Source organism: Polyodon spathula, chromosome 1, assembly GCF_017654505.1.
Source record: "Polyodon spathula isolate WHYD16114869_AA chromosome 1, ASM1765450v1, whole genome shotgun sequence".
NCBI lineage: Eukaryota > Metazoa > Chordata > Actinopteri > Acipenseriformes > Polyodontidae > Polyodon > Polyodon spathula.
Window position 1 is genome coordinate 82,095,152 of NC_054534.1, and position 12,533 is coordinate 82,107,684.

The 12,533-nt window shown below is 36.3% G+C and overlaps 1 protein-coding gene across 5 annotated transcripts in view; it reads left to right on the plus strand.

Moving 5' to 3' along the window:
* Positions 1–6,223, plus strand: part of LOC121323141 (PC4 and SFRS1-interacting protein-like) — a 33,850-nt gene extending 27,627 nt beyond the window's left edge. For all 5 annotated transcript variants that reach the window (XM_041263957.1, XM_041263987.1, XM_041263967.1 and 2 more), the window contains exons 13-16: positions 156–257; positions 625–826; positions 1,033–1,132; positions 4,970–6,223. In XM_041263957.1, the coding sequence (XP_041119891.1) occupies positions 156–257; positions 625–826; positions 1,033–1,132; positions 4,970–5,033 (468 nt within the window). In that variant the 3' untranslated portion in view covers positions 5,034–6,223. The remainder of the gene's footprint in view (positions 1–155; positions 258–624; positions 827–1,032; positions 1,133–4,969) is intronic.
* Positions 6,224–12,533: the final 6,310 nt, after the last annotated feature.

Below are 12,533 nucleotides of genomic sequence, written 5' to 3' on the forward strand. Positions count from 1 at the left end.
CTGAGTGTTCATTCTTATAACTGCAACAGAGGAATTTTATTACTAAGGACATGACCATAGTATATAGCTAATGTCTCCAGTGACATCATGGTTGTTTGTTTTAGTAGTGGTGTACAGTTGTAGGTGGTTATGAAACAGATGTTTTTGAATTTCAGGATGTAAAAAAGTGCATTGAGGCATTGGATGAGCTCGGAACACTCCAGGTTACAACTCAGCATCTGCAAAAGCACAGTGAACTTATTGCAACTCTCAAAAAGGTTTGGCATTAGGTGGAACTCCTCAAATGTACCAGTAGGTGGCATATTAAAACCAAGGATTTTTTTTTTTTTACCAAGAGGTATAGTCATTACAAAAACCGTTACAGATGCTCATTTTAATGTGAAAGCATTCCTGTACAAGTAGTACAGTTACTATATAAACAGATACTTTATGAATTGAGTGAAAAATGCAGTAGATGTATCAAGATATTTTAAATAATTTTATACTAATGAACTGTTAACCTCCTGTTAATTAAAAAAGTATAATAAGTTGGTGACGGTTATGTAGATTTTTTTTTAAGAAAATCCATGCATGGTAGCCATGTCTAAAGCAAAATTTATTCTGGTGTCTGTCTGTATCTGATAGATCCGTAGGTTCAAAGCCAGCCAGGATATCATGGATAAAGCCACTATGCTGTACAACAAGTTTAAAACCATGTTCCTCGTTGGGGAGGGTGATTCTGTCATCACTCAAGTGCTGAACAAGTCCCTTGCAGAGCAGAGGCAGCACGAGGAAGCCAAGAAAGGGGCCATCAAGAAAGCTGAGCAAGCCAAAGAACTAAGCACAGGTACTTAAAGGTTATCCAGCCTGTGTGTGTAAACATGGAGTTAATTAGATAATTGGGATAAAACAACTATTGTTACAGGAGTTAGGTGGACCCCCACCCCCGCCTGCCAACACCACCCTGTTCATTTCCTTATAGCATCTTGTGATTTTTATTTATTTATTTATTTATTTAAAATGTGTTTATTTTGAAATCCCTGTTTTGTTAAGACACCAAGGGAATGAATGGAGATGTTTGTCCTGCAGAGAAAAATCCATCCCAGCAGGGCCAGGATAAAGAAGAGACCACCGGCAGTGCAGAACAGAGCAGGTGAGATGCCAGGTTTGCTCCACTTACCTGTTTTTATATACAGTGCCTATAGAAAGTCTACACCCCCTTTCAAAATCTTCACCTTTTTGTTGCCTTATAGCCTGGAATTAAAATGCATTATAAAAGTTTATTTTCATATATGTACACATCCTATCCCACAACTTCCAAGTGGAAAAAAATATTCTGTAGATTTTGTAGAAAATTAATTAAATAAAAACTTAAATAGCTTGGTTTGTTAAGTGTCCGTCCCCACCCTTGTAATAGCAATCCTAAATTAGCTCAGGTGTAACCAGTCGCCTTCAAAATTACACACCAAGTTAAGTGGCCTCCACCTGTTAAACTGTAGTGATTCACATGATTTCAGGATAAATTCAGCAGTTCCTGTAGGTTCCCTCTGCTGATATCAAAGACCTTGAATATCCCTTGGAGCACAGTCGAGACGATTGTTAAGAAGTGGAAGGTGTATGGCACCACCAAGACCCTGCCTAGATCAGGCCATCCCTCCAAACTGGATGACCGAGCAAGAAGGAGACTGATCAGAGAGGCTACCAAGAGGCCAGTAGCAACTTTGCAAGAGCAACAGGTTTTTATGGCCAAGACTGGTCAAAGTGTGCATGTGACAACAATATCCCAAGCACTCCACAAATCTGGCCTATATTGTAGGGTGGCAAGATGGAAGCCATTCCTCAAGAAAGCCCACCTTGAATCCTGTTTTGAAGTATGCAAAAAAAAAACACTCCTATTCTGTAGCCATATGGCAAAAAGTTTTGTGGTCTGACGAAACTAAAATGGAACTTTTTGGCCTAAATGCAAAGCGTTATGTTTGTCGCAAACCCAACACAGCGCATCACCCAAGAACACCATCCCTACTGTGAAGCATGGTGGTGGCAGCATCATGTTATGGGGATGTTTCTTATTGGCAGGGACTGGGGCACTTGTCAGGATAGAAGGGAAAATGAATGGAGCAAAGTACAGAGAAGTCCTTGAGGAAAACCTGCTGCCCTCTGCAAGAAAGCTGAAACTGGGATGGAAGTTCACCTTTTAAGCATGACAATGGCCCAAAGCACACAGCCAAAGCTAGACTGGGGTGGCTAAGGAACAAAAAGGTAAATGTCCTTGAATGTCCCAGTCAGAGTTGTGGCATGACTTGAAGATTACTGTCCATCAACGCTCCCCAAGGAACTTGACAGAGCTTGAACAATTTTGTAAAGAATGGTCAAATATTGCCAAATCTAGGTGTGCAAAGTTGGTAGAGACCTGTCCCAACAGACTCACAGCTGTAATTGCTGCTAAAGGTGCTTCAGCCAAGTATTAACTGAGGGTGGTGGAGACTTAACCAATTATGATCTTTTTAGTTTTGTATTTAATAAGTTTTTATTGAGAAATTGTTTTCCCCTTAGTGTGGAGTATGGTGTGTAGATAAGTGGGGGGAAAAAAACCTCATTTAAGTGCATGAAACTCTGAGGCATTGACACAACAATGTGAAAAAAGTTAATGGGCGTGTAGACTTCTGTAGGCACTGTATGTAGTATTGTGGCCTTCTGACTATTGCACAGTTTGGGAATCTTAAATGGTATGATGGGTGTTTTTACTCGTTGTAATAGTCTGCTGGATCCTGTGGTTATATTGGGATCTTTGACATCAATATACAGTACCTACTCTTTGATCAAAGGCCTTGCTTTTTTTTTTTTTTTTTAAATGATTCCTTGAACTAAGCATTTGAAGATATATAGAAATATATATCACTCAAGGGACAAAATGGTTATGTGATGTGGACAATGTGCAGGTTCTTCCTCCATCTTTACATCCAAGTTCTTTACATCAGAGTTTGATTGTTTAGAAATCATCCACAAAAGCACCCTCTCTGGCCAGAACATCACACTTAATTTTGAATTTAACAACTTTCCTTGCTGAAAACTAGTCCACATCTGGGAGGTTACTAGACGTCCTCTCCTTTTGACCAACTCTGAGGACACCTAGGGCCGTATTCATGAAAGTCGCCTTAGGACAAAACTCGAAGTTCAGTTATTCAGTTTTTCTTACGATGTTTCTAAATTTCTTCAGTTCTTAAATATTGTCTGAAGAAAGAAATCCTGAGTAATATAGGCATAAGGCTGGTAAACTGCATTTAGAAAACATGTATTGTGATTTGGTTAAACGCAGCACACCTGACATACTAATTAATGTATGTATTTATCTATTTTTATATATGTGTACGTATGTCTAAAATAAGTAAACCACGCAAATCAGTCTTCGTTTGCATAAATATTAACATGAACACAGTTTATTTTGATCCTCTTAAACATTCGGGCCAATCTAAACAAATAAAATTACCATCAATAATTGTCAGTGACAGGCTTTTTAACTAAATGGGGGTGCTGTGTGAGTCATGTTCTTGTAACTCAATTTAATAGAAATTCAGCTGTTTAAAAAAAAAAAAAAAAATTTAAAAAAGCAGAAAAAGGTAAAATAGAAAAATGTTATGCTGTATATACTTTTTTTTTTCAGCAGATTGATTTGGAACAGAGATTAAACATAGTTTAACAATTACATTCAAGGTCCTTTACCAGATATTGGGGACCTCAGTGACCAACCAGGTAAAAGTAAATCTCTGATCCGTTTTATAATTTTCATTTACCCATGATGGGTGACCAACAAAACTTTACAGGTCCATTATTTTCTCTGCCAAATATGACCTAGGGATGCACCAATAAAGATACAGATAGCCTATCGTTATCTACCCATATCGGCCGATACCATTTGGATACCGATTTTTAATAATAAATAGTGCAGGTAAGCTATTGTAAACTACTAGAACAAGGCATATGGCCTATATTTAAACTGTTTTATAATTATAAATGTCAAGTTAACATTGTTTACTTGTATTTATGACAAATGAGTAGGTAACGTTTACTCGATTTTACTTCAGAAAATGAATACAATGTAGTAGTATTATATTGTGTGCTTGACAGCAATTTATACATTTGGTTTACAACAGTCATACAAATAGCATTTTGCATTTGTACTAAACACTTCTGTAGAAAAAAATATAATGTGACATTAACTTTTATAGACACCTAGTGTCAAACATTGCATATTATAACTTCTACCTATACAGTACAGTAGGGGGAAAAAAGTAGTCTACGCAATGTAAACAGCTTTTGTTAAATTCTTATTTTAAACATACACTGCCTAAATGCAGCACAGCTTAAATTTGTTCACTTAATCAAACAAATAAATAAATAAATGCCATAAAAATAACATTTTCCGTTTACAAAATTCAGTCAAACTTGAATTTGTTACTTAACAAAAGATGGCACAGTAATCTGTTTCTGCGCTAATTAAGAAGACTCAGAACAATATTCTACTCAGTTCATTGTTGGATTTAATAAAGCATCAAGTCTGTTTTGCTGCACGCAACTCGTCTATCCTATTGTCTTAAGACTAAAAAATAAAATAAAAATCCAAACACCGCTATTTTTTTGAAAGACATATTTGCTGCTGGTTGTTTACACATTATACAGCACTCGGAAAATGACAGTCTCAGTTTTCTTGCGAAATTAGTATAATAAGCGCGCCTGACTAAACATTTAGTTCTATGCTGGTAGAAATTCAAGCATACATTTATCGGTTAAAATAACAAAAACTGCTAGTTGCTGATTTTTGTTTTGTTTTCCTTCCATCGGTGCCATGTCGATAGGCTACTGATTTTATCGGTGCATCCCTAATATAAACTTCATTCCATTTAAAAGTTATTGCCCAAAAACTGATCCAAAATAACTAACTGCTGGACTGAACATGAGCTGTTGCAATGAGTCTCCCTTTGTGTATTACCAGTGCTGGAAAAGAACAGACTGAAGAGGACTCTGAGAAACAGCAGGAAGGTGGCGCGTCTGCCTGAAAACTAGACTGAAAGCGGAGGAAACTGTCGCCACTGTTTAATATCGCAGCAACAGAACTGTTGTATTTTACTTTTTGTTCTGTTTTTTATTTCGTTTTAATTACAGATCTTTTCAGACATTTTGACTTTGTTGTGACTGTACCCCATATTTGACATTCAAAACTTGGTAGATACTTGAAAGTTTTAAACCAAGTTTATTTTTTATATTAAAATGTGATGTGTTTTAAAACTGTTACACCTCCTGTAATCCTTTCTCCAAAGCCTTGCATGTACAGCAGTACACATTTTGGTAGATTTGGTTGAAAGACCATAAAATGAATGGCTTTATTTTTAAAAGAAGTGCAAACAGACCAACTGCGTTTGAATTCAGTAAATATTCCCTGGTTTTATTCATAATCTGCCTTTTTCAAAATGTTTGAAGTGTTTAGTAAGTTCTTTGTGACTCAACTCACAATTTTGAAGAATCCTTAGATCAGAGTTGGATTCATCTGCTTTCACCGTTTCCAGGTCCTAATCCTTTCTGTGAAGCTCTTTGAGTGTACCCCTTATTTTTTGACACATCGAAACCTTAAGCTTTAAGGCCCACCTAACTTTGAGAACTTTAAACCTAGGCCTATAACTTTTGCTTGGGACACAAATACTAGTGTGGTCAAATTTAGCTGATTTGTAAGTAACGTGTGTTGTTTTTAAACATGTAAACGGTGTACTAATTTGTAATTGGTACATCTGTGGGTTAGTCTTTTTTTAGTAGGAGCAGCGAAGAGTTCTGTTTCCTTGTTTTTTGTTATTTTTGGTTAGTTGTACATATTTCTTAAATACTGTTCATTTGGAATTATTTTTTTTTTTTTAGAATGTTTTTGTTAACAATGCACCAATAAAGCTACAGTAAACTACCAAAGTAGTTTTTTCTTTTTGCTTAAAATTTATATTCGAAGATAATGCTGTGGTTAAAGTTCTCATAATTAAAGTTGTATTAAGTGTTTTGTTCACATGTTGTATTTTACTGACACGTTTATGTAAATACAAAGTATTTTTGTGCTTGGAGTTCTTAATTGTTTTTTGCCACCATTAATAAAACTGTGTTTTCAAACAGTTTGTACAACTAATGTTTTATGCAACATTATTTACTGTGGAAATGTGTGTGTTTTATTTCCTTAGAAGCCTGGATTATTAAATAAAATGTGGGTTGATATTTTTGCATATAGACTTGTCTGTACTAGTCCAGTGGAATCAGAATTGGCAGAGTAACCCTAAATAATAAACAGTCGAACACCCCACTCAGCCATGCCTACAATGCGACCAGAATCCAGTTTAAAAAAGCAAACCTACTGAAATGGTAAGAACTAGGCAATGCAAATGTGTTATACTTTCAATTGAAAGAAATAAAAAATGTTTAAACTTGAGCGCGGTATCAACCTTGATTCCATATTGGTATCAGGAATTGTCAGCAATTTATAAAAATAAATAAATAAAATAGCCAAGAAAAAAATTCAGCAATTTGCAATGGAGAGGAAAGGCAACATAGGTTCACAGAAATAGCAGGGATCTAGTGGAGCAAAACAGTGGTCATTGGTCACTTACCTAGAGTTTAATGGGTAAACAAAAAAAATATATATTATAAGAAATTCATAGACAAACATAATTGCAGTATATAGCCCTAAAAGCTTTTTACAAGTAGTAAATATGCAGCATTTAAGCTTCTTTCCTGATTTAGCCTTGGGTGAAATAATAGGCAGAGTCCTCAGTTTCAGTGTGTGCTTTCCTCAGAATGTGGCTGAAATTAAAGGGGTACTGTATCTAATCACTAATATCACAGCTTCCCTTTATCAGATAAAGCAAGCCTTGTCCATGTATATCTATTTTCAAAGAGAATGGGGGGTTCAGTTATTATGACAAGAACTACAGGATCTTTGATATTTACGAAGAGTATGAAGCCTCCCACGTGGTTAACAGATTAAACTGAGCACATACTTAAAAAATAAATAAATTGAATATTGTCTAAAAATGTAAGTAGGTGGGAAGGAGAACCTATACAGTTGGTCACTGCAGTATCTTTATCACAAGACAGCAAGTCAAGTGTATTTTTTAATTGAAAATTATAAACAGCCATTTACACAAATATTTCATCATTAAACATGTACATTTACAGCTTTAGATAGTTGCCACAAATACTAGCAGAGTACAGAAACAAAGTCTATGGAAATTATCTTATGGAGATTTTATTTACATATGTGATTTATGATTGTGCCTTCCGTCCACGGCATATGTCTGAATCTTTGTCTAGTATTCCAACACCTTCGACAGGAGACTAAGGGATTTTTTCAATTGACCTACACAATGACTGATCTAAATACCATCGCAATTTCAAAGCTAAATTGTGACCAATCCTGTATCTTTAATTACTTTTAATGACACAAATACACTTGAGACACACGGAAAGAGGTGTTTATTTTGATTAATGATTAATCCACACTGTGCGAGACAATCATATCAGAACAAGACTGCTAAGCAGCTTTAGACTGCTAGAACTAATTTATAAAAGCAACAGTTCAGTAACCGTGTGATCTACATTTGGCATACTGCACATTTTATTTTTCAGAAGTGGATAGATGCAGGGTTTCAATAGACCCTTTTTATATTAGGCTTGCTGTTTGGTTATTTTATAAACAAATATTTGTATGCTATAACAGTGGACAAACTTAAATACACTACTATTATAAGGTGTAAGGCCCTGATACTCAATATGCACATCATTTACCAAATGTGACCCACAGCTGACCCACATTTCTTAAAATAATACAGGCCATATTCACTATAATTTAAGTCTTGTTTTGTGTACGTTTCAACTTCTTGGATGTATTGCTTAGTTTCTTTTTGGCAATTTGAACATTAAAATAATGAAATAACTCTGTAGCCTCCAACCACCCCAGTGTTCTTCTGCAAGTTTTGTTTATGTTTCTAAAACTGTGGTTAATATTGAGGTTAATGTTTTGGATGTTGTAAACATTTTAAATGGCACACATAATTATGCCGAGATGGATAATGTGATAAATATTTACAGAGCAGACTATTTTGGATTATTAATAATGTTTCCTGGTAAAAAAAACAAATACATGTGTTTCCAAAGAGATTCATACATACTGTCTGAAGGGGTCCCTAGTGAAACATCAATGAAAAGTACTTCCTCTTGGAGGGCAGGGTGGTTTCGAAGCTACCTCACAACAAGTTTCAGTACCCATAAATCACAAAGGAATCATCATTTTCTTTTAAAGATAATACAAAGAAGACAGTTGCAATAAGCAATAGGTTTGTTTAAAACTGCTGTTTAAAACACTCTTGTTCACAGTTTAGTCTGCAGTTGCCAGGCAGAGTAGCTCACCTGATGCCTGTTATAACCACAACATATTCGCAGTCTCATTGATAACAGTACAGGTAAGGATAAACAACCTTTTACTATCTGTTGATGTCAGTCAAAATATGTTCGCCTTATTTTCCTTGAAAACATAGTAAATACATACTCAAAGGGATTGAGATGAACTTGGGAATGCTACTCTGTAGCCCTACTCTAATTAAATGTAAATTAACACAATATACAGTCAAGTTTATAAAGGATAAGCCATCTCTCAGAGTTCTGAAGAGAAAACAGTCCACTCATCCAACAATACATTGTATCAAGTGATTTACTTGTGATGAACTGTGGTTTTTCTGACTGTGGTGGATTGACAGCCTTTGAGACCAAGTTCCTGTGGTGCAATCGGCATACAGGCTATACACCTATAGACAGATACTGTATCATGCTTATTTCAAGTTGGAGGCACCAACACCATTAGCGTCAGATACACAATAAGTTTGGGGGTTTTGCCTCAGAGCTTTAATGGGGCACTATGTGCAAAGATAAAAACAAATCCAGCACGTCCCTGTGTTCAGCACTGAGTCGCTCGTTTTGACATCACTTTGTCATGTAAAAACCTGGCTCATTGACAGTGTTATGGCAAGTATTTCTAAGTTGCTTGTCCAAACCCTGGGGTTTGGTATTCTGCACTGTAGTGAAGCAAGTTTCCAACACAAAAGGTGGTGAGCTTACTTTGCTGACATGCTCCACAGCCAAGTCAGTGGTGTTGCTGAACTCTGCTAATCTGAAGGTCACTCACCCAGCAGAACGCATCCCTTAGCTGTATTGTCTGAAGGGGTTTGCTATCCTTGTACATAAAGGATGGAGAAAGAAAGAGTTAGGTTTCTAGAATGGAGACTCTAACAGCTGGTGCAACAAGTTTTATTCACAAGGTGAAGAAATAAACTCTGCAACTCCAAATAGAACAAAATGGGTGAAACGATCCTTTCAGCTACTGCCTTCATTAAGTCCTGGGGGAGGCAGTACCCACTACTTATCCTTACAGCATCTTCTATAGCAGCAGTGTCAAAAAGAAAAACAAGACTGAAAAGATGACTGTTGGTTTTAAGCAATTTTGGATGTGTTTCTCTAGAAATCTCCAAAACTCAGTAGTGTGACATGCAGATTTATGGCTGTCTCCACTATATCCCATAATGTTGCAATTTCCGATAATGAACTTAATTACTTATTGTAAAAGTAGATTAGGCTTCAATACTTTCCTAATAACCCGGTTAGCTTTTCCAGATTGCACATTACAAAAATTATTGCTTAATATTTAATCACTGAATATTTACATGTCTACATCTGCTGACTTATTAAAAAATACGTTGAAGAAAAGTTATAGTATTTGGGAATATAAATATGTTTATTTTTAACACACTGTTAAAAAATATTGAGTCTTATAATGATTAAAACAGTAAGCATAGACTGATGAGCAAAGGACTTTGACAAGTGTAGCACATTTCAATAACCCCAATAAAACAAAATAACAAGTAAGATCAGTGATATTACACAGCACAAGTCTGAAATAGGGCTGCAGATGATCAACCATGTGAAATTTAACAACCAAACACAAGGCCCACATTTGCCTCTGAAACAAAGGTTGTTAACAGACCCAAGTAAGGCTGTTTCAGTTACAATTTCCATGGTCAACCTGCTGATGCAGTTTAATTAATGACTATGATAACAAGTTTAAACACTACGAAACCAATCCTCCCGCATCGTCACCTATAGTTCATGCTTGTTTCCTCAAACATACGTGGAGTAAAAAAAAGAAACGCTGAAACAATGCTGTCTTTCATGTAAAAACAAATCTGATTTACATGGTTTGAGGTGTAAACGTCATTTACCATAAAGGAAAATACATACACTATACGCCATTGTTTGTATTGCACTGCAATACCATACTAACTGAATGACATTCAGGTAAACTACCCAGTTTAGTTCCTCCACAGAGATGACCTGTATACACTTGCAGTTTCTCTTTACCAGTATTTTAACATGCTAAATGTGGAGAATTGTTTGAACCATTTTTCATAAAAATAAATAAATTGAGCATTTTACAGAATATACATGTTCATTTCTTTGCAACTAGTCAGTAACTGTCCATGCAGTCATGCTGCCATGAATCTTTCAATTTGCACTAAAAAAGTTAACTTGCTCCTACTCTTTCCCGCATTAATATTATACTTGTCATAATTTATACTAGTTACACATGTCTGAAATAAATAGACCATTTGAAATATTGTTTGCTGTAGACGTTGATTTGCAGTTTACCTCATGCAATGTGATCGGATACAGGACGTTCATGGTTAGGACAATCTTCCCCTCCTCCACTTGATCCTCTGGGTCTGCAGGCGTCTGCAGTGGTCCTGTCCCGTGGAGTTGGTAACCAATCCCCCTCAGAATTTGGTGGTAAAATTGAGTATCATGGAGTCTTAATTTGTGTATACTGAGGTTCTCAATGTGGCATGTAAGCTAAAAGTAAGGTTGGGTCAAACATTGATAATGTCTTAAGTGTTTGCCATCTATCAACACGGATCAATGGGTCAAATTAAACCTGTATTTTTCCAGTATGTAAAGGAGCAATAGTGACTCATTTGGCTCTAATTTCCTCTTGATCTGCTTTGTTTCAAACCGTTCACAAAGCCACAGCATCCAAAATTAAGGGAATACTGCTAGCCACAGAAGACTGAAATCGAGCTGTAAAAAACACAGCTTCTAGTAATCTCAATTCATGCATATACAGTGTATTTCATGGATCCATGATACTCGTGACAAAAAAAAAAAAGACAGACTAATCCAGCATGTAGGTCAATGGCAGCCTTTATAAACTATAAAGAACAACATCTGGCAATGCCAAAGGCAAAGAGGCATTTTTTGTAGAACTCCTCTGATGGTCTTTATGTAGACCACATCATTGAGTGCTCTTAAAATAATTAATAATCATCATCATCATCACCAACAACAACACATGTTTCATAGCCCCCGATTAGAACTACATTTGGGCTGCCTAATGTTATCTTCAGTAAGGGAGTCCAGGGTTTCTGTTACTCAGGATCTGTGGAACAGGAATTATATACAGTACCGGTACTGTAAATTAATCTTTTATGCTCGTTGTCACAGTACTCAGTATGTTTAAAACAAACTGCAGCAAAAATTTTCTCTTTCTCACGCAACATTCTCTTTTAATCAATTCCATTTGCTGCAGTAAACAAACGATCCATATCTTTCATGCTGTGATGGCTGAAGGGAATGTTCTTGTCAATTCAGCCAAAGTAGGAAACAAATTTGTTATGGAAATGCAGATAATTGTGTTTCAAATAACCTAAAATTGAAATGTGTTCCAGTGTGACTACTGAAGAATTGTTCAACATCTGTGGTTAAAAAAAAAAAAAAAAAAACAGAAAGGCCAACACAAATTAAGGGAATTGATTTCCATACTGGCTTAAAAAAAAGCAGATTATCTCAGTGGCCTGACATACAAAACCATCCATTATTTGCTTAATAGGGTTGTATTGAGCTGGAGCCTAACCTGGCAGACACAAGGTCCATTGCAGGGCACCACACACACACACAAAGGGCAATTTAGAATGACTGATCAACATGTCTTTGGGAGGAAACCAGAGTACCCAGAGTTTTTGGGAACAAACGCAAAGAATCAAAGGGCTGGATCATATCAGATTGAGTGGTTTGTAGACATGAAGTAAAATGGAAATGTTAAAAAGATTGTATCATGGATATATATCCGTATCTCACTGCCCTCTGTGGCCTCCTCAAGACCCACCTCTTGATTGACTCTTCACACTATGTACTGTACTCACATGACCTAAGCACTATGTTACTGGATTCTCAGCTGAAGCATTAGTGCACCTCTCTTATGTTATTGTATATATACTACGACAGACTGGGGGGAGGAAGAGGAACAAAATGTAGTCCAGGAGGGGTCTCAAAAAACTACATCCCCCAGAATGCCACAGGAGGGAGCCAGGATGAGAGTCACCTGGCTCCAATCTGTAATTATTATCACCTACCTGCAATTAGCAGTTAGAAATGTTCGTTCTACCTACACAGTCTCTAGCCTGTGTGTAGAGAGGCTGTCACTGTGA